Source organism: Polypterus senegalus, chromosome 5 (assembly GCF_016835505.1).
Source record: "Polypterus senegalus isolate Bchr_013 chromosome 5, ASM1683550v1, whole genome shotgun sequence".
Classification (NCBI taxonomy): domain Eukaryota; kingdom Metazoa; phylum Chordata; class Cladistia; order Polypteriformes; family Polypteridae; genus Polypterus; species Polypterus senegalus.
The window spans coordinates 30,566,457-30,594,269 of NC_053158.1; the positions used below are offsets into that span (position 1 = coordinate 30,566,457).

The 27,813-nt window shown below is 39.3% G+C and overlaps 1 protein-coding gene across 1 annotated transcript; it reads left to right on the forward strand.

The window, feature by feature from the left end:
• Positions 1 to 3,245: 3,245 nt before the first annotated feature.
• On the forward strand, positions 3,246 to 20,595 carry LOC120530183 (elongin-C). Its single transcript, XM_039754421.1, has 4 exons — positions 3,246 to 3,362; positions 12,336 to 12,373; positions 18,533 to 18,676; positions 20,133 to 20,595. The coding sequence occupies exons 2-4, from the start codon at positions 12,370 to 12,372 to the stop codon at positions 20,321 to 20,323; spliced, it is 339 nt and encodes a 112-aa protein (XP_039610355.1). The 5' UTR covers positions 3,246 to 3,362; positions 12,336 to 12,369; the 3' UTR covers positions 20,324 to 20,595.
• Positions 20,596 to 27,813: the final 7,218 nt, after the last annotated feature.

The following is a 27,813-nucleotide window of genomic DNA, read 5'->3' on the forward strand; positions in this document are numbered from 1 at the left end:
TAAAGTAACACATAATGACTACAATAAAGATCTGGAAACATTTTGTTAAGATCTACATCAAGGGTGTCCAGCTTGGGTCCTGGAGGGCCGCGGTGGCTGCAGGTTTTCATTCTAGCCCTTTTCCTTATCAGTGACCAGTTTTCACTGCTAATTAACTTCTTTGGCCTTAATTGAATCCATTGTTACATATCTGTTGGTTTGGCATTCTTGGCAATAAGAATATAAATCATTTTAACAACAACATTAAAAACATTAGCAGTGGTATTAAGTTGAGCAAAATGTACTCATAAACATTACATTTTGCCTGAAGAAGGGGCCTGAGTTGCCTCGAAAGCTTGCATTTTGTACTCTTTCTAGTTAGCCAATAAAATGTGCCATTTTGCTTGACTTCCCACTACATTCATAACGGCTAACACGGTACAACACCCTAGTACAGTACCACAAAAATTAGCAGTAAAACTATTGTTTCACAGCAGACCTCTATCACTGAATTTGTACTGCAAACAGGTTAGAATGAAAGCCAACTCAGGTCTCTCAGACAATAGCCATTCTCTTTGCTCTAAATTCCAGTTGTTGCCATCAGGCTGCAGATTTAGGTTTCCAAAGGTAAAGAGCAACAGGTTTAAAAACTCTTTTATTCCTAGAGCTAAAAGCATTTTTAACTATGTTACTGGTAGGGATTCTGCAACATATTAAATTCTGCCGTATTATTTTGTAAACTGTTAAAAAAAACTGTTCTTCTTTGTATTGATCTTGAGTGTGCGTTTATGAAGTAACACTAGTTGTCAAAAGTGGTGTCTTTGTGTATCTATTGGATCTCTGGAACAATGTCTTGTGTTTTTGTACTTTCCTGCTGCAAACAACATTTCCCACTGGGATAATAAAGTCTCCCTAACCTGATCTAACCTAACAACCCTGTTAACCTAGGCAGTGTTTTCCCTCTAACAAACAAAACGCTTAATGTCCAGATAATTAGTTTGAAAAATAATTTTCTTGGGTGACTTAAAACTTTTGCACAGTAATTTATCTATACACACACATTTACCTCCTGAGCAGATACACACACACACACAATATAAATCAGGAAAGACAAAGTTATACAATAGAACCTGGAGCGCTTGAAAAACTCCCATTTAGTCAACAAGAGTGTGGATTTTGTGATTCAGGCTTAACCGACTCAGAAAGCAGAAGGGAGCTTGGTCCAGGTAAACAAAACACTGAATCTAAAATTTCTTTATTACATTAAATAAAATCCCAATACATTTTTCAAAATTTCAAACCTCAGAGTTACCAAAACCATACAAAAGAATAAAATGCAAAACTAACAAAAAAAGGAAAACAAGAAAATATAAAAGAAAAAAAATAAAGGTCAGCTAATTAAAACAAACTCTCAAACAAGAACAAAAATTGGTCAAATTACTAACAAGCTTACAAATAGTAATCAAAAGGGAACACAAAAGGAACTAAACAACAAAATCCATTAAAAAAGAAGGCCTTGAGGCAAACTGGGCCATTAAATAGGAATAGGCAAAGCAACACACAGAGGCCCTGCCTCCTTGGGCTCAACATGCAAAGTTATGGAAACACAAAGTAAATACAAAAGTTCAACAATTACAACATGAAAATAAACCAGGACATTTTTGTGAAGAAAAATATAGTATCATATCAAAGAAACTAGCAAAAGCAGATAGATAGATAGATAGATAGATAGATAGATAGATAGATAGATAGATAGATAGATAGGCAATACACTGTATATAACAGATAGATAGATAGATAGATAGATAGATAGATAGATAGATAGATAGATAGATAGATAGATAGATAGATACTGTCACAATAACAAGACATTAACAGATAAAGGTTTGGGGCAGCCACCCGTGTAATATGGTGTCCCGGCTGCAAAAGTCATTTTTGTCACAATAACCAGCACTGAAGTGCATACAACGGAGTCCAAAACAAGACTGAGGGAAAAGGGAAAAGGGGCAGGTTTTTAAAGGAGAAGACAGGAAGTGAGGTCATAAGGATCAAGCATGTGGTCTTCAACCATTGGATCACAGCCGGACGTGACATCAAAGGGGCTGGAGCTGGTGAGGTCGACTTCCTTTGGCTCAGTCCCGGAAGTGATGTCAAGAAAGTTAGGTGGACTCCCCCAGGAATTGTCTACAGGCAAGGGAGAAAAAGAGTCAGTGTACTCTGCCACATCCCGGCATGCCTACGAACTGCCTTCACTCAAGCCCTTTAGCTGCCTCCCATGTGCACGTGTGTGACAATAGATATGTGAAAGGCACTATATGACAGATTGATAGATAGATAGATAGATAGATAGATAGATAGATAGATAGATAGATAGATAGATAGATAGATAGATAGATAGCCAGGATATGTAGTGTGACAGAGCAGCCCTGCTGGGGTCACTGGTTGCCACGAGAGGGTGCTGTAGGGAGATAAGCGTGCTATTATGGACTTCCGTACGACCCAGAAGTACTGTCATTGAGCAGTCACCCTGGCACCGGAAGCACTCCTGGGTCTGTGATAAAAGACACCGCACTTCCTTATTAAAGCGAGTTGGAGCTGGGAGGTAGTGGAGCAACGCTTCAGTGGAGATGGGCAGTGCAAAAAATTTCGGTAGGGAGAAAAAAGGAGATACAGTAGATAGATAGAAAGGCACTAAACAGTTCCTTGATTTTGCTGATGCTAAGTTGCAGACAATTCGTTCTGCACAATAAGAAACAAATTGACAACGGCAAACTTCACAAAATAATCGACACAAATAACAAAACTAAAATCCTGTAGACTGATAGCTGAGGCAGATCTCTGCTAAAGCCAGGGCAGCTGATTGGCAGATTCAAGTATGAATTTCATACCCTTCAGTATAATCCACTGTGTTCCTTATTCTGTACATTAACTATGTCACATTTGACAGCACTGAAATGTCTGTTACATCGTTAAATATGAAATTCTAGCGTATGCTTACGCAATAAAATTATGTTTTCTACCAGATCCATGTTCAAAATAAACAATAACTTCAGCCCCATAGTTATAAACCCGTTCTCACAATATAAATATCTTTTTTTTTTCTTGATCCACACACTCCCCAGGTATGCAATAACCAAATAATGAGGTCCCTGTCTCCCCCCGATCTCCGCCAGTCATCGTCTCTATCTGTCCCTCACCAAATGCTCCATGTTTCCGCTCCGTCTTTAAACCTGTGACACCGATCCCGCCGCAGCTTCGGCACCTTCCGGAAGCAAATCTTTCTCTACTTCAATGACTTCTGGTGTAGTCGCAGTCTAACGGAGGGGTTGAGCCTTCACTTTTGGTTTTATTGGAGAGAAGAAGGGACTACACGGACTGTCCAGGTAAGGCACTATATTTTGTTTTGAGTCTCTCTGTATGTCCCTTGTAGTTCTTTATTTGGACACCCGAGCCTCGTCACTGAAGTAGCCGAGGTGGACAGACGGGCCCGATCTGTTCCGGCCGCGTTTTGTGGAGTCTCGGCTTATTTCGGTTGAATCGGGCTTATTTTTTCAAGACCATTTCACCTCGATAGTTGCTGGAAGTAGTGCATCTGAGTGTACTCGTGAAGGTTTTTAAAAATATGTTTAATATTTGGGACCAGATAATATGGGTATGTGCCGGACAACCCGTACTTAAATAAACAGAATTATTATAGATGTTTTCTTAAAGACAAACTACAACTGTTTTTTTTTTTTGTGTGTTTCGATAAGTTGATATTTTGCTTCTTCGCCCTGTTGTGTGTAAACGGTAACGTTAGAAGTTCGGAGAAGGGGCGCCGCTCTATGGTGTCGCCTTTATTTGTATCGCGTCTCGCAGTGCGGCACTAGCAACAGACGGACACCGAGCAGGGTTGCCAGGTACGGGACTTCATACCAAATCCCCCTTTTAGCAAGAACACCCACCCGCCAACCCCCTTTTTGATTTTTTTTTTTTTACCCATTCAGAAACACTAAATCTATTAAGTATTGCTTTGCATTTATTAAATGCTGTTTTCAAAAAAACAGAGCGTTGCCAAATTATAAAAGGTTTTGTCACTTGTAGATAGTCAAGTAGCTCTGGCTAAAGTTATAAAAAATTTACATTATTCTAATAAAAAAAATGCATTCTGGTATACCCTCCGCAAAAGAGTGGCATGTTTTTGCACTACATAAAACATATTCACAAATAGTGGGCACCTTTTTGTTATCCTCTTCTGGTTCAAGTACCTGACTTGACCAGCAATCATGCTGGTGAAAAATCTTGAGGAAATATATACTTTCATGATGTTAAAGTTTAATGAACATGCTGCATATACAGTCATGTGAAAAAGAAAGTACACCCTCATACAATTCAATTGTGTTTATATATCAGGACATAATAAAAATCATCTGGTCCTTAGCAGGGCACAAAGTTAGGTAATTACAACTTGAGATGAACAACAACATGTGACACATTAAACCGTCATTATTTTTTTAACAAAAACTAAGCCGGGCGGCACGGTGGCGCAGTGGGTAACGCTGCTGCCTCGCAGTTAGGTGACTCGGGTCCTGCGTGGAGTTTGCATGTTCTCCCCGTGTCTGTGTGGGTTTCCTCCGGGCGCTCCGGTTTTTCTCCCACAGTCCAAAGACATGCAGGTTATGTGCATTGGTGATCCTAAATTGGCCCTAGTGTGTGCTTGGTGTGTTTGTGTGTGTGTCCTGCTACGGGTTGGCACCCTGCCCGGGATTGGGTTCCTGCCTTGTGCCCTGTGTTGGCTGGGATTGGCTCCAGCAGACCCCCGTGACCCTGTGTTTGGATTCAGCGGGCTGGAAAATGGATGGATGGATGGAAAACTAAGCCAAAATGCAGGAGCAGGGTGTGGAAAAGTTAAATACACCGTTACTGCTTCCATAGGAATTGAGAGGGTAAGCAGCTGCCTAGGTGCTGCACTTTAATTAATCATCAGAAAGTTTGTTTTGTTCCTTATTTCACTTTATGCAATTTCTTGTATTAGGAATTTGATAGTTGTCACATACCCCTTGGGGACAGAGTGCCGAGTCAGCCATTGTACAGCACCCCAGGAGCAAGCGCACGTTAAGGGCCTTGCTCAAGGGTCCAGCAGAGTAGGATCCCTTTTGGCAATAACTGGGACTGGAACCGGATACTGGCACAGATCCTTAGCTTCAGAGCCACCACTCCTCAAGTGTGATCACCTCAATAAAAGCAGAAGTTCTGGCAGTTTGTTGGAGCATTCAGGTGTGTGTTAACACAGTGCCAAGGAGGAACGACAACAGCAATGATCTTAGTGAAGCAATTGTTGCTACCCATCAATCTGGGAAAGGTTATAAGGCCTCTTCCAACTACAGTGAGAAAGCTTATTCACAAGTGGAACACATTCAAGACAGTTGCCAGTTCTAGCAAATTCACCCCAGGGGTCAGACGGTGCAAAGCTCAGAAAAAATGCAAAAAACCTAAGAGTTACCAAGTGGGATGCTACAGGCCTCAGCTAGCATGTTAAAGTTCATGACAGCACAATTTAAAAAAAACCTGAACAAGTATGGCTTGTTTGGAAGGGTTGCCAGAAGAAAGCCTCTTCATTCTAAAAAGGACATGGCAGCACAGCTTAGGTTTGCAAAGTGGCATCTGAACAAACCACAAGAGTTCTGGATCAATGTCCTTTGGACAGACAAGACCAAAGTGCAGATCTTTGGCCATAATGCACAGCACGACGTTTGGTAACAACCAAACACAGCATATCGGCACAAACTACTCATGCCATCGGTCAAGCATGGTGGTGAAGCTGTGATGATTTGGGCTTGTTTTACAGCCCCAGGATCTGGGCATGTTGCAGTCATTGAGTTGACCATAAATCCTCTGTATTCCCAAGTATTCGAGTCAAATGTGAGGCCATCTGTCTGACAGCTAAAGCTTGGCCAAAATTGGTTTCATGCAACAGGACAAACACACCAGCCAATCTGCAACTGAATGGCTGAAAAAGAAAAGAATCAAGGTGTTGAAATGGCACATTCAAAGTCCAGACCTCACGATTGAAACGCTGTGGCGCGACCTTAAGGGAGCCGCGCATAAATGAATGCCCGCAAACCTCGATGGACTGAAGCAATGTTGTAATAAAGAGGACTGGGCCAGAATTCCTCCACAGTGATTGAGAGAGAGAGAGAGACTGATCAAGTCATTCAGAAAACGATTGCTTCCAGTTATTGCTGCTGATGGTGGGTCTACAAGCTATTGAGTCACGGCGTATACTTCGTGTTTGAGTGAAGAAACACATTCTGAGATTTTAGCAAACTTATGTTCTTGTTGAAGAATGTTTTCCTAAGATCTATCCATCCATTATCCAACCTGCTATATCCTAACTACAGGGTCATGGGGGGGGGAGGGGGGTGTCTGCTGGAGCCAATCCCAGCCAACACAGGGTGCAAGGCAGGAAACAAACCCCAGGCAGGGCGCCAGCCCACACGCACACCAAAGACAACATAGAATCGCCAAGGCACCTAACCTGCATGTCTTTGGACGAACATGCAAACTCAACGCAGGGAAGACCCAGGAAGCGAACCCGGGTCTCCTTACTGTGAGGCAGCAGCGCTACACACTGCGCCACCATGCCGCCCTTTCCTAAGATGAAAATGAACAAGTTTTTCTGAAGTTACAATTCAAATGTAAATTGGGAAAATTAAATGCAGTTTTATGTTATGAAACAAAAGTGAATTCCAGCATTGCTATTCAGCTATGTAGAATTAAATACTTTTTTTTTTTTTTTGGGTAAAGCTGTTTTTAGCAAATTAGAGTTTCATTTTATTTGTATAGTCATTAACTGTCATTACAATAAATTACTATTTTGCAATCGGAAAATAGATTTAAAAAAACATTAAGGACAATCTGATATTACCGATAGTAATTTATTATTTGGTGTGATACAAAACAGTTGCCGGAATCTGTCTCTAAGAAAACATCTGTAATTATTTTCTTTAAATTATAGGTGTCTAGCATTACTGACCCGTAATTTTTGATCCCAGGTATGAAATACATTATGAAACTTTACAGTTATACTCGGCCAAAAGTCTGGTTACTCTCAGAAATGTGTAGATACCATGAAATTGATTTAAATTCATCACAAACATGAATTTCTGTTTGTGTCAAGACCTTGGACTGGTGCTGTACATAAGCAGTGGTATATTTGAATTATGTCAGCCTAATCTTTGAGGCTTGTTTTGGAGGCTAGTAGTTTATCAAATGACTGCTGTTTTGCTCTTTGAGTATTCTCCGCTGTCATTCGTTTTGTCCCCTGATTGCACTTAGAGTACTGCCAGACTTGTAATTAATTCATTTCAGTTTGCCATTCTGAGTGTTATGCAGCCTTGTCTTCACTTTTGGGTCTTCTGACTAGTTGTTAAATCCATGTGTTGTCTGTTCCTTATAGAGCTAGGTAATTATTTTGAACTAAAATGTATTTGCTATATCTCAATATGTTGTAAAATACCTTAAAGATTGAAGATCAGCACCATATAGGCATATATATATAGGGTGGTCCAAATCTAATAATGCAGATCCAGATCGTCTGGATGACTTTGATTTATGCGGGGACGATTCCAGTTCGGCGCGAAGACGATTCATGTCGTCAGTTCAGACACTTCTCAATGGTCCGGGATTTTTTGGGTAATTTTCTATGTAATAAACTTAAGTTATAGCGTAATGAAAATGGCATAATTAGGTCTGGACCACCCTATAGTATATACACTCTTCTATACAATATATCTTCTGACAATAATAATATGAAATACAAGCAAAGGAAATACATTTTTTTCTTTGACGTTAACAATTTTTTTTAATAGCCATGCCTCAAAGTAACGCCTCAAATGACGTGTTTTTCCAAACATTTTTGTTTTAGGCCTCCTCTAGTTTGTTTTAGAGGTTACTTTGTTTTTATTACATTCAACAACTTGCCTGCTGTGCTGGCAGCCATGTGTACCAGTCAGTAAACATCAATCTCTCTGTCTTGACTGCTTCATATAAAGAAAGACAAGGATATTGATTTATTACCATGCAAATCACAGCTCACAATTCATGTACAAGTACATTTTTTTTTTTATTTACATCGTTTGTAATAATTATTAATTTGAAAAAAGAGGCACACCTCAGTGCACAGTTAATTATTAATGCATGTGTTTGCTAAAAAACGTATTTGTCAGAAAAGTATATACAGATATTTGATACCAGTATCAGTATATTCTGACACCATCAGATTTTTAATAAGATGATGTGGAATTTTGGATATACCTACACTACTACTTGCGATCCTGTTCACTAAAAGGATAATGGTCTCAAGTCCACTTGGACATCAAAATTAGGCTCCCATTTGTGATTAATTGGTAACTTATCAATGATACAAAGTTCTAAAATATGCAGTTTATTTCTTTTGTAAGTACCATTTGGCAGTTCAGAAAGGTATTGACTTTGTCTTACTGATACAGCAAACAGTGAGACTAATTTTATTGTTCCATGACCTCCGATCGTACAGTATCATCTTTCTTGCATGGCAGTTTAGGGCTGTTTTGTAGCAGACCTCTTAAATGAGTGTGATTCTGTACTAGATGAGGCTTTGCAACATGAAATGCCCACTTTTAAATGTTAAATACTGGAATATGTTGTGATTTTAGCATGTACTGTAGATGTACAGTTGGGAAGATTACTAAAGTCAATTTAAAAGCTGTAGCAGAGTGCTTGATGGGTTCATGGTTAATCACTGGACAATGAAGATTTTGTTTCCTGAATACTGTTGGGTGTATCTGATGGATTTTGACCTGATGGTTACAAAAAATCACCTTTAAATTTTCTATTGTCTATGGTTTTATTGCAATTATCTATTTTTTGATTTCTTCTCATATTATACACTGATCAGCCGCAACATTAAAACCACTGACTGGTGAAAAGAATAATATTGCTTATATCATTGCAATGGTGCCTGTACAGGGGTGGGATAGTGAAGTGATCAATCAGTTCTTAAAGGTGATGTATTGGAAGAAGGAACGTGGAGAAGTGTAAATATCTGAGCAACTTTAACAAGAACAAAATTATAAAGGCCAGGCGACTTGGCGACAGCATCTCCAAAACAGCAGGTCACGTTGGGTGTTCCTGGTATGCAGTAATTAGTACCTACCTCAAGTGGTCCAAGGAAGGACATCTGGTGAACCAAGGACAGGGCCATGGGCACCCAAGGCTCACCAATTTGAGTAGTAAAGTTACTATAGCACAAATATATGACAAGCCTAATGCTGGCAATTAGAGAAAGGTGTCAAGACACAGTGCATTGCAGCTCGCTGCATAGCTGCTGACCATTCCGAGGGCCCATTCTGTGTCCTGCCTACAATTGATACGCAAGCGTCAGAACTGGATCACAAAGGAAAGAAAGACGGTGGCCTGGTCTGATTAATCACATTTCCTTTTACATTATGTGAAAGGCTGTGTGTGTACATTGTTTACCTGGGAAAGAGATGGCAGCAGGATACATTATGGGAAGAAGGCAAGCCTGCTGAGGATGTTACTTTTGACATGTGCCACCTACACTGCATACCATGTACAGCATTTCATTGCAACGGTATTTCCTGATGGTAGTGACCTCTTTCATCAGAATAATGTACTCTGCCAAACTGCAAAAATTGAGGACTGGTTTGAAGAACATGACAAAGAGTTCAGGGTGTTGACTTGACTTCCAAATACACCAGATCTCAATCTGGGGGATGTAATGGAAAAACAAGTCCAGTCCATGGAGACGCCACCTCACAGCTTACATGACTTGAAGGATTTTCTGCCAAAGTCTTGGTGCCAGATACCACAGGACACCTTCATGGGTTTTGTAAAATGCCTGCCTCAAAATATCAGAGCTGTTTTGGTGGCGATTGATTGGCTTCTGATTTAAATCAGTCAATTTTCACTAAAAACAGACTCCATCTGTAAACTATAAAAAAACAATCTTTTTCAGTCCCTGCTTTTCTAGGCTTTGTGGTAATTTAGTTGCAGTGCTCCGTTACGTTAGATATTATGGCAGTTGAGCCAGCGGGCATGTTCTTTTTTTGCCAGCAAACTTCCTGTAATGTAAACAAAAAAATGTAAAGTCGAGGTTCGTTTTACAAGAGAACAGAGACATTTGGAATGTTAGCCTTTACGTTAAAGAAAATGTAGTAATAAACTGGAAAAAATGAATTGGAGAAGTCGTCCTGTGCAATTAAACAAACAGCAGGAAAGGCTACTTTAATGAAATCGGACCCTTTTATTTTGACCTTTTAATTAAAATGGATACCATCTGAGTTTGGACCATGAGCTTGTTTTATGTGCCTCAGCTTTTCAATTGGAGAAAGAATAAAGACAAATTTGATATTGCTGCTTAGTTAACAATAGGCTTGTTAGCGCAGCAGCAAATTGTGTGTTACTTATAAACTTGTTAAGCATGTTAGTCTTGTGTTTTCTTGATAAACAACTTTTGAACAGTTGAGAATATTTGCAGTTTTTTTTTTTAAAGATTTGTACTTTTTTTTTTTTTTTTGCTGTGTCTGTTCCAACACTTCATTAAGACACACAGAGGGTTGTTAAGTAAGTAACAGAAGTTGGAACACCTGTGCAAATTGTTTGCTTCAAATTGCAAAGCTTATTTTATTTTAATTGCTGCAGAACTTCTGTAGGTGGTAACCTATTAGAAGGCCCATTTGTAATATTCTGAAATTTCCTTTTTTTCAGTTTTTGATAACCTAAACTTTAAATTCAAACCTGTGGCAGTTTACTGCTTAACTTTTCACCATTTTAGGCCATTCATTGCATTTCAGCTGATTAAATTTGAAGAAAACTGCAGAAGTTGAGGTGTTCTAAAACTAGTAGTGTAGTCAATCTGAAATTTTATATTTGTGTTCAATTTCAAGCTATCATAATCGCCAAAAATGTTTCAGAAGCAAAACATTTGGAGGAAAAAGTGTTACCTTGTTTAGAAATGTCATTGATCATAAAAACTAAAGCTTTTTGAGCTGTAGTTAACTTGCAGTAATATTGTTTTTAAATTTAAGTGTTTCCCAAATGATATTTACAACTGTTTTGAATTAGCTGTTGGATAGTTAATCCTGGGGCAGCATAGTGGCGCAGTGGGTAGCGCTGCTGCCTCGCAGTAAGGAGACCTGGGTTTGCTTCCTGGGTCCTCCCTGCGTGGAGTTTGCATGTTCTCCTGTTTCCTCCCACAGTCGAAAGACATGCAGGTTAGGTGGATTGGCGATTCTAAATTGTCCCTAGTGTGTGCTTGGTGTGTGGGCGTGCGTGTGTGTGCGCCCTGCCCAGGATTGATTCCTGCCTTGCACCCAGTGTTGGCTCAGATTGGCTCCAGCAGACCCCCGTGACCCAGTAGTTGGGATATAGCGGGTTGGATAATGAATGGATGGATAGTTAATCCTGTGTAGTAAATGAAATAAGGAGTTGGAAAGGTAAAATATTTGATTTAAATGGTGTGTTCAATACATTTTTAAATGTTACAGATGCGCTAATTGATTACAGTTTTTGCATGTCTGCTAACGTAGTTTTGTTTTTGTTTTGCTTTGTTTTTTTGTTTTTTTTGTTTGTTTTTTGTAGCCCCTCATTCATGCATCTTTGGCTCAAAAGTGTACCATTCACAGTCTGAACTCAGAAAGCATTCCAGAATTCCATGTTATCTATTGAAAGTACAAAGAATAAGAGTCACAAAATGAGCATTGATGTTATAGGTCTAAAAACCTGAGCATAAGCATACTCTGCTGAAGAGCTCGGCTCTAAGGCCACCGTGGTGAGATTGTGACACTGTATTTAAAAAGTAAATGTGTTAGAATAGACTAGTGTTTGGGCATATTGGCTGTTTCTAAAATCAAATCTTCAAAACAAGTCTGAAATTAACAAATTTCTCTCTTCCAATTCCTTCAAAATATTTCATCTACTAAAATGTAATGTTTGAATTTTTGTTGAACCATTTGGCATACTGGTTAGCTATTGACTTGGTTGTTTTTCAAAACAGGTGGTACAGTATATATTATGGTCTATTCTGCTCTCAGGATTTCACTTTTTTAAGGGTGAGAAATATGTTGTTTGTTGGAGTCATTAGTTAAATGTATACACTTTGTTTTTTTATGTACAGTATGTGCTCATTGTGTAGTTATCAGTGACTGCATAATGGATGTGTCAGATTTGCCTGGGTATTAATTAGTTCACGTCAAGGGAAATCACAAAGTCAAACTATATCTGACAGCATAAAACTGCTTTGGTGACTGCACAGTATCAGTCTTTCTCTTTGACTTGTCTTTTTCTTTTTTTAATGTTATATTTTATTTTTTCAGGTGCCAGAAAGGTGCCCATCACACTTCAGGAGAAATGGGTATGTTTGCAAAACTAATCCTTAAAAAATAAAGTTATTTTTTGTGTCTTAAGCTTTAACGTTTAATAAGTCAAAGTAGTGATTAATTTTGACTAATTCAGACATTAGATAGAATTTAATTTCTGCTTGGGGACAAATAAAATATAACTAATTGTTTAATTCACAATTATGGTGTTAAGCTTTACCTGACAAGCATCATTTGAACTCACTAAGTAGGTTCCTTTGTTCACCTTTCTATTTTTTATTTCTTAATTCTGTATTTTGTGGGCCTCATTTATTTTTTTGTTTTATAAATTCCCCTTATATATTTAATCTTTAAATGTTTGTCTGGGAATATAAACTGTTTTGATTAAAAACATTGAGTGAACAATTTAGATACATGTAATAGGAGAGGTTCCCCTCTTATATACAGTGCATCCGGAATGTATTCACAGCGCACCACTTTTTCCACATTTTGTTATGTTACAGCCTTATTCCAAAATGGATTAAATTCATTTTTTTCTGCAGAATTCTACACACAACACCCCATAATGACAATGTGAAAAAAGTTTACTTGAGGTTTTTGCAAATTTATTAAAAATAAAAAACTGAGAAAGCACATGTACATAAGTATTCACAGCCTTTGCTCAATACTTTGTCGATGCACCTTTGGCAGCAATTACAGCCTCAAGACTTTTTGAATATGATGCCACAAGCTTGGCACACCTATCCTTGGCCAGTTTGGCCCATTCCTCTTTGCAGCACCTCTCAAGCTCCATCAGGTTGGATGGGAAGCGTCGGTGCACAGCCATTTTAAGATCTCTCCAGAGATGTTCAATCGGATTCAAGTCTGGGCTCTGGCTGGGCCACTCAAGGACATTCACAGAGTTGTCCTGAAGCCAGTCCTTTGATATCTTGGCTGTGTGCTTAGGGTTGTTGTCCTGCTGAAAGATGAACCGTTGCCCCAGTCTGAGGTCAAGAGCGCTCTGGAGCAGGTTTTCATCCAGGATGTCTCTTTACATTGCTGCAGTCATCTTTCCCTTTATCCTGACTAATCTCCCAGTTCCTGCCGCTGAAAAACATCCCCACAGTATGATGCTGCCACCACCATGCTTCACTGTAGGGATGGTATTGGCCTGGTGATGAGCAGTGCCTGGTGTCCTCCAAACGTGACGCCTGGCATTCACACCAAAGAGTTCAATCTTTGTCTCATTAGACCAGAGAATTTTGTTTCTCATGGTCTGAAAGTCCTTCAGGTGCCTTTTGGCAAACTCCAGGCGGGCTGCCATGTGCCTTTTACTAAGGAGTGGCTTCCGTCTGGCCACTCTACCATACAGGCCTGATTGGTGGATTGCTGCAGAGATGGTTGTCCTTCTGGAAGGTTCTCCTCTCTCCACAGAGGACCTCTAACAGAGTGACCATCAAGTTCTTGGTCACCTCCCTGACTAAGGCCCTTCTCCCCCGATCGCTCAGTTTAGATGGCCGGCCAGCTCTAGGAAGAGTCCTGCTGGTTTTGAACTTCTTCCACTTACAGATGATGGAGGCCACTGTGCTCATTGGGACCTTTAAAGGAGTAGAAATTTTTCTGTAACCTTCTTCAGATTTGTGCCTCGAGACAATCCTGTCTTGGAGGTCTATAGACAATTCTTTTGACTTCATGCTTAGTTTGTGCTCTGACATGAACTGTCAACTGTGGGTCCTTCTATAGACAGGTGTGTGCCTTTCCAAATCATGTCCCATCAACTGAGTTTACCACAGGTGGACTCCAATTAAGCCGCAGAAATATCTCAAGGATGATCAGGGGAAACAGGATGCACCTGAGCTCAATTTTGAGCTTCATGGCAAAGGCTGTGAATACTTATGTACATGTGCTTTCTCAGTTTTTTATTTTTAATAAATTTGCAAAAATCTCAAGTAAACTTTTTTCATGTTGTCATTATGGGGTGTTGTGTGTAGAATTCTGAGAAAAAAATGAATTTAATCCATTTTGGAATAAGGCTGTAATATAACAAAATGTGGAAAAAGTGATGTGCTATACAAATGTTAAATCATATAACAGTCACAGAATCATTTCAAAGTCATACAATGAATAATGCATATAACATTAAAATCAAATACATGTTGTAACTTAATGGGTAGGAGTTGTTTGCTTTATGTTCCAGGTTATAATATTTAAAAAGGCTGTAAATTATGCCTTTTGGGATAATATTACTGCTTAAAAGCAGTATCTGATTTACATCTCGAACATCTCACAGAACTTTAGATGGGATGAACATCATATTTAAGGACTGCAGCTGGTAAAATCTCAAGTCTTCTCAGTCGCTGAAACTGTGTTAAGTGAATTGCAGTACATGATTAACTACAAAAGTGTTTTGAGTTTCACACAGATTCCTAATCGTGTTTTGGGTGCATGTGTAATTCAGGCATAAAGTCATTTTGTTAACCTGTCAATGCAGAGAACACCAGAATAAGAGCAGTAGGACCATTCAAAAGTCAACAAACATGCAACATAATCAACTCAGTGGCAGTGTGCCTCTTTTAAATTTCATAGAAAGTTAGTAAATTAGTTAGTTAACTTTAGCATTGGATGCCATAAACCGCATTCTGCAACTCCTTCCACTCATTTCAATGGTATTGGAAACGCTGTGTGTGTATGGGTGAGAAACCTGGTCTGCTTGTTTTAACCCATGTGGATTATTGTAATATACCATGCCATAAGAGATTGTAAACTTTTGGTATTCATTGCTCACCAGGGAGACAGAGTTGAACTAGCAAAAACTTAAAACCAAGGTGATAATATAAGGTGTCCCTCAAAATTATGCCATATAGCAAATATAACATACTAGCCAACCCGCATAATCAGGCCGCTTTTTAAATGATTTTTAAGCACATACAATTGTCCGTGACTGAAAACCGGAGGAGCGCCGTCGTGCTTTCTCCTTCCAAAGCAAAGGACGGGGTTGAAGTACGCACTGCCCGCTTATGTGCCCGCCCCCAACTCCCTACCTGAGTCGCTTTCGTCTGTGTACAGTCCACCCGCACCTGTGAGTCACGTTGACTGTTAATTTTCCAAACACCGCCTCAGTCGGTTTCCACGTTGATTTTTCATTGTTGTTTGCTGTTCCGGCTGCTTTTTTTTTATATATAATCCACCAAGTCACCCGACCATGTGGGGCTTTACAAAGGGCAGAGACGTAATAAGTGCGAGTATATGACCCGCACGTACTGGGAATTTCTCGTTCGTGGGGAACAATTGTAAGCCACGGTCTCCATCACGAATGGGGTTCAACGGCCTCCCCACGCCGGGTAGACACACGTTGATCCATTCAGTGTAGCTCGCGTGCAGTACCGGACATACAAGTGCATCACAGACCTGTTAATGCTCAATCTCACGTGGCTGAAAGCCACTTGTCCCTCTAAGAATTTGGACGCCGACCGCTGTTGGGTCGTGTAACTATTTAGCAGGCGGGAGTCTCGTTCGTTTTCGGAAATAACCAGCCAAATCGCTCCACCAACTAAGAACTGCCATGCACCACCATCCACAGAATCAAGAAAGAGCTATCAATCTGTCAATCCTGTCCGTGTCCGGGCCGGGTGAGGTTTCCTGTGTTGAGTCAAATGAAGCGAAAGGCTCCACACCTGGTGGTGCCCTTCCGTCAATTCCTTTAAGTTTCAGCTTTGTAACCATACTCCCCCCTGAACCCAAAGACTTTGGTTACCCGGTTGGCTGCCGGCGGTCATGGGAATGACGCCGGACGCTGTTACGGGCCTGCATTGGTGAAGCAGGTGAGACGGTAATGAAACAGAGGCACAGGGCTTATTGGTTTTTAAAGACTGCTTCCTTCATTGGGTTTTAACCAATGCACGAAACGAACCAACACACAATCGTCCGTGCGGCGCGCTCAGGGTGGAACGGGAGGAGAGGAGAAGGACATCCACTCCGCTCCCTCCGTCAGGCTAGTCTGCTGGTTTCTCGTTCAGTATACACTGCCTGCTCATGTGCCCACCTCCAACTCGTCACTCGAGTCTTTGTACAGCCCAGATGCACCTGTGACTCACGTAGACTTTTCATTGCTCTGTGCGGTTTTGGCTGCCTTTCTATATATAATCCACCAAGACACCCGACCACGGTGGGAGGGGGGTGTGTACAAAGTACAGGAGTATCTAAGAAGACGCATGTTTGTCGCGGATGCGAATTGCTGTATGTAGCGTGTAAAACAGTTTGCTATAGTGCATGCGGTCGTGCGTCGTAACCGAAAACTCATTTTTAAAGACTGCTCACTTCATTGTGTTTTAACCTCAGTTGTAAAGGAACGTTTTAAGGATCCCATGGGATACCCCTCGCAAACAGTTTTACACGTCGCATATAGCGATTCACCTCCGCGAGGAACATGCCTCTATTAACAGTCAACGTGGGTCGGAGCTGCATGTGACCGCTACGACAGACGAATAAAAATGACGCCGTTTTTTCTGTGTCTTCGCGCCCGAGTTTGTGGGCGTGGCTCTGTGAGTTGTCGTTGTATCCAATGGTCTTGGAGTTGGTGGCCGTGGCTCCTTCCTGCGTGCGCCATAGGTGTCTCACTTGTCGACGGCTTAGTGAATCCACGCCTCTTCCGGCGTGCTTTCCATGGTTGTCTTGCCTTAGTGAATTATATATATATATATATATATATATATATATAGATGTTTTCTAGATCTTCAAAAGGAGCAAAGGACATGAATTTCCAGCTTCCCCTTACTGCAGCTGATGTCTATACTCCAGTGATATGTAAAAATTTAAAAATCAATAGCCTCCATGGAAACAGGCATAAGAAAATCATTGCTCTGAAAAAGAATGGAGCTCCTCATACTAAATCTACAAAAAAAATTTGATTTGGTGTGAAAAAAACTTCTACATGGATTTGTTGAAAATGTGTAGGGTTTTTTTTGGCTTTAGCACAAGACACTTATAACAAAAACTAAGCTCCACCTACCACCAAGATCACCTTGGTCTAATGTAGTGGTGTTGATAATAACATGATTTTGGGCTGCTTTTCTCTTTAGCTGTCTTTGAGGAAACTATGCATTCACGTTCAAACAACAGTATTCTGGAGTCTGGCATCAGACTTTCTGTTAGTGGGCTGAAGTTAAAACCACAAGTAGACTTTCCAACATTAAATTAATCCAAAATAATTCAGCAGATGCAGCAATTAAGGCACTGTGTGGGAGAAATAGTGTGTTTGACAGAATGCTCAAGTCCAGGCAATGAAATGTAACATCACTTGAAGTGTACAACATGCAACTTTTCTGGAGCAGCTGAAGCAGTTGGGCAAGAAGCAACAAGGAATAAGTCTTCAGCGCAGGAGAAGAGTAACCAATACTAAAGATGTTAGGTTGGTGTTTTCGTTGGTTGGATGTGCCCATCCTCTGGGAACTGAAAAGATTCTCCTTTTCTCTGGGAGAGCATTGTGTTTCTGTTACATTATTCAATAATGATTAATACAAAAATATTTAACTGTTCTTTTTTGTGTTTCTGTTGTTGGGTTATCTCCATTAAATACTACAATTTAAACAAGAATGCATTTTATAGGTTCATTTATCTAAGAACTGCTAAATGAAAGGTTCACATTCTTTGAAGTGTCCCTATATTATTTTAGTTATATATACTGTATATACGTTTGTATTGTATGCCTGCAATCTTTGCTTATATTTCTGTTACATTATGCTGTTAGTGCAGTGGCATTTTTTCTCTTCTGTGACTAGTAAAAACAATACTGTCACTTGCCTTTGTATTCTTGAGTATTATATTAAAGTATTTAGCTTCTTTCATTACTAAAACTGTGTTTTGTAATAAAAAAAAGCCTTGTCAGGTAATGGGTAGTTTTTCTTTTATTAATGTTTGGTTATCGGTGTTTCCTTTAGAGTTTTCATTTCGTGAATGAAATCAAATTAAGTTGTGAAAAGTAACAAAGACCAGTGATCGATAAAGTTTCTATTTACTCTGGAAGGTGTAATCTTCAGTTTGACAAAACGTAACCGCAGATCATAAAGCAGAGTTAGGCATTACTAAGCTGAAAGTTATCAGGTTGGTGTTCTGGGTTTCAGTGCAGGTTAGAAAATCCAAACTAATAACATCAAATTATCTTTGAAAATGTAGTTTTGTCTACTAGAGATTTTATTATTGTTGATATTATCATATAGACGGAGAAGAGAAGACCTATGGAGGTTGTGAAGGCCCTGATGCCATGTATGTAAAGCTGATCTCGTCAGATGGGCATGAATTTATAGTGAAGAGAGAGCATGCATTGACATCTGGAACTATTAAAGCTATGCTGAGTGGCCCTGGTATGTTCTCCATGACTTAGCAGCCATTTTAATTGGCAGTTATTGATTTTTTTTTTGTTTAAATTGTATAAATAATTCAATTGTAAAAAATGATATTTTATATAATATATAACAAAGTCCCATGGTCCTCATGTATTATCAGTCCTGGGCACCCCCCTATGGCTGCAGGTTTTTGTTTCATCCAGTTTCACAATTGCTAGTCTCGTTGGCCCAGACATGATTCTCAAATGAGAATACGCTTCTGGGGAAAACCCGTTAAAAACGAATTGTATTGAATAGCTTCAAAATCCAGCGCTGTAAAGTCTATGCCTACATGAGTTCTTCCTAAAACTACCCACATCTGATTTCTTCAGTCCGTGAAGTTACACCTTTGGGGTTCATTCAGTGACATTTCTTCTGTTCATTTGTAAACAGAATCTTGAGGTCTGTTGGACCATGTTAACAAGAGCAACGCTGCTTTTTGAAGTCTGAAATCACTGCCCCACTTTGTGCGCCGCCTTCATTAATAATTGGAATGGTTTGTTAATGTGACACTCAGTGAGTTGTCTAATTGTTCCCACCCAAAATTCACCCATGGTTGTCTCTAGACGTATCTATTTTATGTCTGGCTTCTGCGAGACTACACAATCACTGATTCATTCACATGTTTAATTGATTTCATTGTTTAACTAGCTGTCCGTTCTACTACTTCTCTTATGTTGAATTCAAAAAAATGCATTAGATTTATATTTCCATTTATAAGAAAGAACACTTTTTTTTTCTTTATACATAGTTGTCATTTTCCTCTTTAAATTAACTAGTCTGTGGAGTTTACCACCGTAATTGTTAGCATTAGATTTCTGTTTATCTTGGCTATTATTTATTAATCTTGACTAATAAAATATGCATAACACATTTTTAATTTTTGGATTGATACAAAAGACACAAACTGTGAAGAAACTATTAATAATGCAAGTCAAAGAAGAAAATTCCTGGGATGAAAACCTGCACCAAAAGGAGGCCACCAGAACTGACCCCAAGGAGCACGGCTATATAGTAACTTGAGCCAGTCCAGATATTGTAGTACCAATCAATGTTGATTTCATATATCTCAATACTTACTCCATCAAGCATCTTCATAACGTGCTTCAAGTCTTTCTGCATGTTTTCTTTTAGCTGCTTACCACACTTGATTTCTGACCATGAAATAAATTGTCATATTGACCGTATATGGGGACAGTGTCATTATTTTTGTAGTGTTCTTCAGCACTAGTGAAACTACTTTATCTAGTAATCAATATTACTATGAAGCTGTCATTAGTTAATTTAAATGTATCTTGTTTTTGATTTGCACAACCACACGGTAATTTGGATCACAACTTAAAATTTACAATATTTAATATCAGAAAAGTGGTTTCTTTTTTTCTTGCTGAACATGTATTACTAAAAACCTGTTGTACTTTCATTTCCTTTATAGGACAGTTTGCTGAAAATGAAACCAATGAAGTTAATTTCAGGGAGATCCCCTCTCACGTCCTTTCCAAAGTGTGCATGTACTTCACCTATAAGGTCCGTTACACCAACAGCTCCACAGAGATCCCGGAATTCCCAATCGCTCCTGAAATAGCACTGGAACTGCTGATGGCTGCAAATTTCTTGGATTGTTGAATGAATAAATTATATTAAAAATATAAACATCAGTTTTCTTTTTTAGTATTTAAAAGTTTGGTAAAATTACAATGCAAGAGATATGGTAGACTGTGAGTGTGAACCAAAAGAATTAAAAAAGGCTTCTTTTTTTTTTTTTTTAATTCCATTCTTTAGATTACATCTGCTGCTTTTTACTTTCTTCACAGATGTGATGCATTTTTACAGGCAATATTTAATTGTAACTGGGCGAGAGAAATGCTTCATTTTCATAATAAAGTGGTCTGGCTGTACTGGGCTGTGTGTGTTCTGTTTGTGTGTTTTGAAGCCCTTTTCCCTTAATTTAAATGTTTTGTGCAGACAAGCAAGTACAGCTTAAGTTTTTTTTTTTTTTTTTATAGATATGTAAAAAAGATTAAATATCATTGAAAATAAAATGCTCGCCCAATAAAAAAAAATCAAAAAAATGACCTGTCTATAGAATGTTATTTTACAGAATACAGTTAGTGTATGTGAAGCCGTTGATCAGTGAATGTTTGTACGTATTATATTGCAAATTTGTTTTGTAGCAGTTTGACATGAAATGGATTCAAGATAAGTGTGACTACCTTGAATGACACAACACTTAAATATGGGCTTATGTGATTGCTGAAGCCATTTTTAAAATTATATTGGTGAGTACCAACTTAAAATACTTTTGATGTATGAAGACTGGTGTTGTAACCCCTTAGCCAGCATACAATACAGTTTGCCAGATAACATCTCTAAACTAAAAAGGCTGAAGATCAGAAATGTGGTGTTATCCATCCATCCATTTTCTAACCCGCTGAATCCGAATAGGGTCACGGGGGTCCGCTGGAGCCAATCCCAGCCAACACAGGGCACAAGGCAGGAACCAATCCTGGGCAGGGTGCCAACCCACCGCAGGACACACACAACCACACCCACACTAGGGCCATTGTAGAATCGCCAATTCACCTAACCTGCATGTCTTTGGATTGTGGGAGGAAACCGGAGCGCCCGGAGGAAACCGCAGACACGGGAGAACATGCAAACTCCAAGCAGGGAGGACCCGGGAAGCGAACCCGGGTCTCCTAACTGCGAGGCAGCAGCGCTACCACTGCGCCACCGTGCTGCCCCACGTGGTGTTATATTATTGTTAACTAATTCCCCATTGGATTTGATACAATTTTCTAGACTTCTTAGATGAGCACAAATTGCTGTGTTAACAATTAACAGAAATTGTCAGCAGACGTGAAATGTTCACAAGGTACTGGGAGCATTTCAGTTTCCCACTTAGATTTATTCACATTTGTTTCTTGTGGGATTTTTGGAAGGAATGTTAGATTGCTGTTTAGTCCTCATGAAAAGCAACTAAAGATAAGCTGAAATCATTCATAAAAATAAAGAGTAAACTAAATGCATTACGGGTGCGTTGTGTCACTCCAAATGCATTAATAGTTTCTAGCTGACTAGGTTGTTTTTTTAATTTAATATTATTGACGTCCGCATTATGTCATAACTCGGAAAACTCGGGTAGTATTGTTTTTTTCTGAATTTTCCGACCGGAGGTTTCTACTTCGAAGGATGTTCATATGAAATTTCTGACTGGGAATCTCATGTTTACTCTGCCTGATATAGCATATGGACGAGGCATAACATTACGTTTTTCTGTACAGGTGACGTATATCTACATTCTTCAGGGGCTACTATTGTCCATCTGTCCTACAGATACAGTGGTGTGTATTTGTCCCCTTCCTGATTTCTTATTCTTTTGCATGTTTGTCACACAAAATGTTTCTGATCATCAAACACATTTAACCATTAGTCAAATATAACACAAGTAAACACAAAATGCAGTTTTTAAATGATGGTTTTATTATTTAGGGAGAAAAAATCCAAACCTACATGGCCCTGTGTGAAAAGTAATTGCCCCTTGTTAAAAATAACCTAACTGTGGTGTATCACACCTGAGTTCAATTTCCGTAGCCACCCCCAGGCCTGATTACTGCCACACCTGTTTCAATCAAGAAATCACTTAAATAGGAGCTGCCTGACACAGAGAAGTAGACCAAAAGCACCTCAAAAGCTAGACATCATGCCAAGATCCAAAGAAATTCAGGTACAAATGAGAACTGAAGTAATTGAGATCTATCAGTCTGGTAAAGGTTATAAAGACATTTCTAAAGCTTTGGGACTCCAGCGAACCACAGTGAGAGCCATTATCCACAAATGGCAAAAACATGGAACAGTGGTGAACCTTCCCAGGAGTGGCCGGCCGACCAAAATTACCCCAAAAGCACAGAGACGACTCATCCGAGAGGTCACAAAAGACCCCAGAACAACGTCTAAAGAACTGCAGGCCTCACTTGCCTCAATTAAGGTCAGTGTTCACGACTCCACCATAAGAAAGAGACTGGGCAAAAACGGCCTGCATGGCAGATTTCCAAGACGCAAACCACTGTTAAGCAAAAAGAAGATTAGGGCTCGTCTCAATTTTGCTAAGAAACATCTCAATGATTGCCAAGACTTTTGGGAAAATACCTTGTGGACTGATGAGACAAAAGTTGAACTTTTTGGAAGGCAAATGTCCGTTACATCTGGCGTAAAAGGATCACAGCATTTCAGAAAAAGAACATCATACCAACAGTAAAATATGGTGGCGGTAGTGTGATGGTCTGGGGTTGTTTTGCTGCTACAGGACCTAGAAGGCTTGCTATGATAGATGGAACCATGAATTCTACTGTCTACCAAAAAATCCTGAAGGAGAATGTCCGGCCATCTGTTCGTCAACTCAAGCTGAAGCGATCTTGGGTGCTGCAACAGGACAATGACCCAAAACACACCAGCAAATCCACCTCTGAATGGCTGAAGAAAAACAAAATGAAGACTTTGGAGTGGCCTAGTCAAAGTCCTGACCTGAATCCAATTGAGATGCTATGGCATGACCTTAAAAAGGCGGTTCATGCTAGAAAACCCTCAAATAAAGCTGAATTACAACAATTCTGCAAAGATGAGTGGGCCAAAATTCCTCCAGAGCGCTGTAAAAGACTCATTGCAAGTTATCGCAAATGCTTGATTGCAGTTATTGCTGCTAAGGGTGGCCCAACCAGTTATTAGGTTCAGGGGGCAATTACTTTTTCACACAGGGCCATGTAGGTTTGGATTTTTTTCTCCCTAAATGATAAAAACCATCATTTAAAAACTGCTTTTTGTGTTTACTTGTGTTATATTTGACTAATGGTTAAATGTGTTTGATGATCAGAAACATTTTGTGTGACAAACATGCAAAAGAATAAGAAATCAGGAAGGGGGCAAATAGTTTTTCACACCACTGTATAAGACAAAGCATGGTTTGGTAGTGGAAGAACTTATATGAAGTGATCAACAAAGACAACAGACTTGCTGTACAGGTAGCTAGTATCATCTCACCTAAAAATTGGTAGACATGCACAGTTTCAAAAAGGAGAAAAGAAAAACAACTTTAATACAATTTTCTTAGGATTGTTTTCTCCTCCTGCAAACATTCTTCATGTTATCCATTTTTCTCATACTACTAAAGCCTGGGATTACTACTTGGCCATAGTCTTTGAACATCATTTTCATAATTTAAATAGTATGGTTATGATTCAATTGTGCAAAATTGCAACCTTTATATGTGATTAATACTGATAGCTTTTTTTTAAATGACTTTCAACTCTTGTGAACGGCACAGTTCAACTTTGTATGGCTTGGACCATAAATGACTTCTACACCCTTATGCATCATCACCAGTGTTTTTGAAGGAAGTATTTTACAAACCAAATTGGATCTCTCAAATGTAAGGAAGCTGACCCTAACAATCCATTACTCATTATGTTCCATGATTGCAAGTCTTACATTACATTTCAATGTATAAACATGCAATGCAAAAATGATGGTGTCCAGTCCTGGATGGCCACAGTGGTTACAGGTTTTCTTTGGTATAAAACTAATTGTCATTGAAAATTAGTTTTTGGATGTTTTTGCATGATTTATTTTTTAGTTTATCACAATATGCACAGTAACTCGAGGAATGTCTTCCTTGATACAAAATATTCGCCCTAATATCGTTTTCTAAACTACATTCTAGCATTATGAACTTTGAATATCAAAATGTTGTTTTAAACTTCAATTAAATGATGATATGGCCGGCATGGTCGGACTATGGCTTGTTTTAGGGATCTTATGGAGTGGGAGTTCCATCACCATCAGTCACTGGGTCCAAAGTGAACACCAACTCCTGGGTTTTTGTCAAATATCATTCACAGCTGAAGGTGGGGGCTTCCAGTTTGGTTACAGAAGTGACTTCTGGCATCCTCCCCAGCAGTGGTCTTATTCTATGCGAGAGACGGAGGGGGCGTGCTTTCCAACTGGGTTTCTGCCCCTCTAATGACATAGCGCCTACCTGTTCAGAGCTTGCAGGTATTCCTGTAATGTGTGCCACAATACATAAAGAAAATCATTGGCTGCACTTTGGATTACTGGTATAACTGACTATACCAACGCATTGGGTGGGGAAGCCACACCACACTGCTGGATGTGGGGCCTTAGAGCCTACTTTAGGTGTGTCATTGAGGGAGGCTAATGGTTACTGCAGAGTCATACCTTTACTATGTTCTATTTATACTGTATTTCAAAGGTTTTATCCACATTCTATTTTAATTTCAATAGCATGGGTTTTTGTCTTGGTCAGTGGCAAAACAACCCATTATATTAATCATTTTTGTCACAACACAGAAGGTCCAAGGATGGGGGGTTAGGTGAGGGTGTGTACTTTTTCAAACTGCTGTGTGTTATTTTTGATCTTAGCCGTTGAACTAATCCTTTAATGCACAAAAAGTGAATGTAAACCTCCTGTAGGTTAGCACAAGGCCGATTACAATTAATCCAGTGCCCATCTGACTTCTTCATCCAGATAATGAAAAGATAGCCGGTGATCAAAGTATATTTTGTCTGCTAGGTGAATGCCCGACTTTGTGCCAGCACCTCACCAGTTCGTTTAGTGATCTGAGAAGAAGCAACAAAGGCTTTGTCCTGTCTCCTTCTGTGATATTTTGAAATTTGATTTTACTACAGGTACTGTCTTAACTGTTAAGTCAAACTTCAGTGCGAGTGAGCCGCCCATGCAGTAAACAAGTTGAAAATGTGGAGGCTAAAGCAAGACTTGAAAACAATATGAAGGGTATGGCAGGTGGCTTTCCTACATAAAGCAGTGGTTTTAGCAGTAAGATATTTTAGGCCAGTGTTTTTATTGTGTGGAATAAAATGAGACAACTAGACAAGTGTATTCGCTTTACCTTGTTGTGCTGTGGTTGGAGTGTGGTGTGCAGGAAATGTGAAGTCTGCTGCGGCGATATTACTCAAAATCTCAAAAGGGAATTTTACAATACTTAGAATAACTAGGCTTAGTTTCTTTCAAACTGAGTGGTAAGTCTTTGACATATCCTGTCTACAGACTGACACACACATCTCATAGCTGAATGAATGTACCTCACTGTAAACTTGCACTACAGTTGTAATATCGCACAACCTGAGCCACTTTATAAAGCACGTATTTACATATGATGACAATATCATTTTTAAGATGAAATGCAGCAAAATATGTGTATTATATTATACAGATAAAACTTTAACTACACGGTGCCTCAGCGCTAGCAAGCTGCCGGCACTCCATTCACAGATCGTTCCTGCCTCACGCTGTATTCTTGCTGGTGCTGACGCAACATTGGAAGGATAGAATAATTAAACATGTACTACGGAGATATTTCAATGTTCCTTGAAAGTTTTGAAGAATCGTCGTTCTAAGCTTACAGATGACTTAACGTCTATTACAGAGCTGATGGTGTGGCGATTGGGTATTTGGGGAAAGGAAAGTAAGGACAGAAATTGGAGGTTAGTACGTTTGAAAGAGACAGCACTGCTACAATAAAGTATTTCATTGAAGGTCGCGCACGGCGCAGCAAGCATCATGCATGAGACATGAACAATCACCGTGTTCCCATGTTTAATAACACGCTTTAACTCCTATCATCATGAAAATGATATCACGTATACATATGAGTATTTTAATTATTCAGAGAGCTGTAATATCACGAATGTAATGGATTCTGTGTCCTGTTGGAGGAAGAGAAAGTTAAAGTTAAATTAACAGAATACAATAACACTGTCCGTCTTGAGAGGCGCTGCCATTTCTCTAAGATTATAAATAACAATGCTAGTAATCCCAGAGTTTTATTCTCTACGATAGATCGTCTGCTAAACCCAGGTAACTCAAAGGAATGCCTCCTAAGTGCTTCCAGTGAAACCTGTGAGGCTGTCGCTGTATTTTTCAATCAAAAAATTAATGATATTAGAAATAATATAACATAGTATATCTCCCCAACACTGAGGATCCTCCTAAACCCCAGCATTCCATTATAAACAAATTAAACTCTTTCACTAGGATAGATTTATCTGATTTACAAAAAATAATATCTCAATTAAAACCCTCCACCTGCGTCCTTGACCCGATACCAACAAATTATTTCAAAGAAGTATCGGGCGTGCTAATTGATAATGTTCTGGACATAGTAAATTCGTCACTAGATACTGGGGTCTTCCCAGACTGTCTTAAGACTGCTGTAGTTAAACCCCTACTTAAGAAACATAATCTTGACCCCTCGGCTCTTGAAAATTTTAGACCCATCTCTAACCTGCCTTTCTTAAGTAAAGTTCTGGAGAAGGCAGTCATTATGCAGTTAAATGACCACCTAAATAAACATGCTATTCTTGATCAATTTCAGTCAGGTTTTAGAACAAATCACAGCACAGAAACTGCACTCGTTAAAGTAGTAAATGATTTGCGAGTGAATGCAGACAGAGGCCATTTATCTGTTCTCATCCTCTTAGATCTGAGTGCCGCATTTGACACCATTGATCACAATATTCTTAGAAATCGCCTTAGTCAATGGGTGGGCCTCTCTGGCAGTGTCTTAAATTGGTTTGAATCCTACCTGGCAGGGAGAAAATTCTTTGTGAGTTGTGGGAATTACAACTCAAAGATACATGATATCCGATATGGTGTTCCACAAGGCTCTATCCTGGGTCCGCTGCTCTTCTCAATCTACATGCTTCCATTAGGTCAGATTATCTCAGGGCACAACGTGAGCTACCACAGCTATGCTGATGACACACAGCTGTACTTATCAATAGCACCTGATGACCCCGATTCTCTTGATTCACTAACACAATGTCTGACTTGTTTCTTAGAATTGATAAATAGTAACTTTCTCAAGTTAAATAAAGAGAAAACTGAAATCTTAGTGATTGGCAATAATGGATACAATGAGGCAATTAGAAATAAACTGGATACATTAGGATTAAAAGTCAAGATGAAGGTAAAAAGCTTAGGGGTAATTGTTGACTGTAATCTGAATTTTAAATCGCATATTAATCAGATCACTAGGACAGCATTTTTTCACTTAAGAAACAGCAAAAGTTAGACCTCTTAT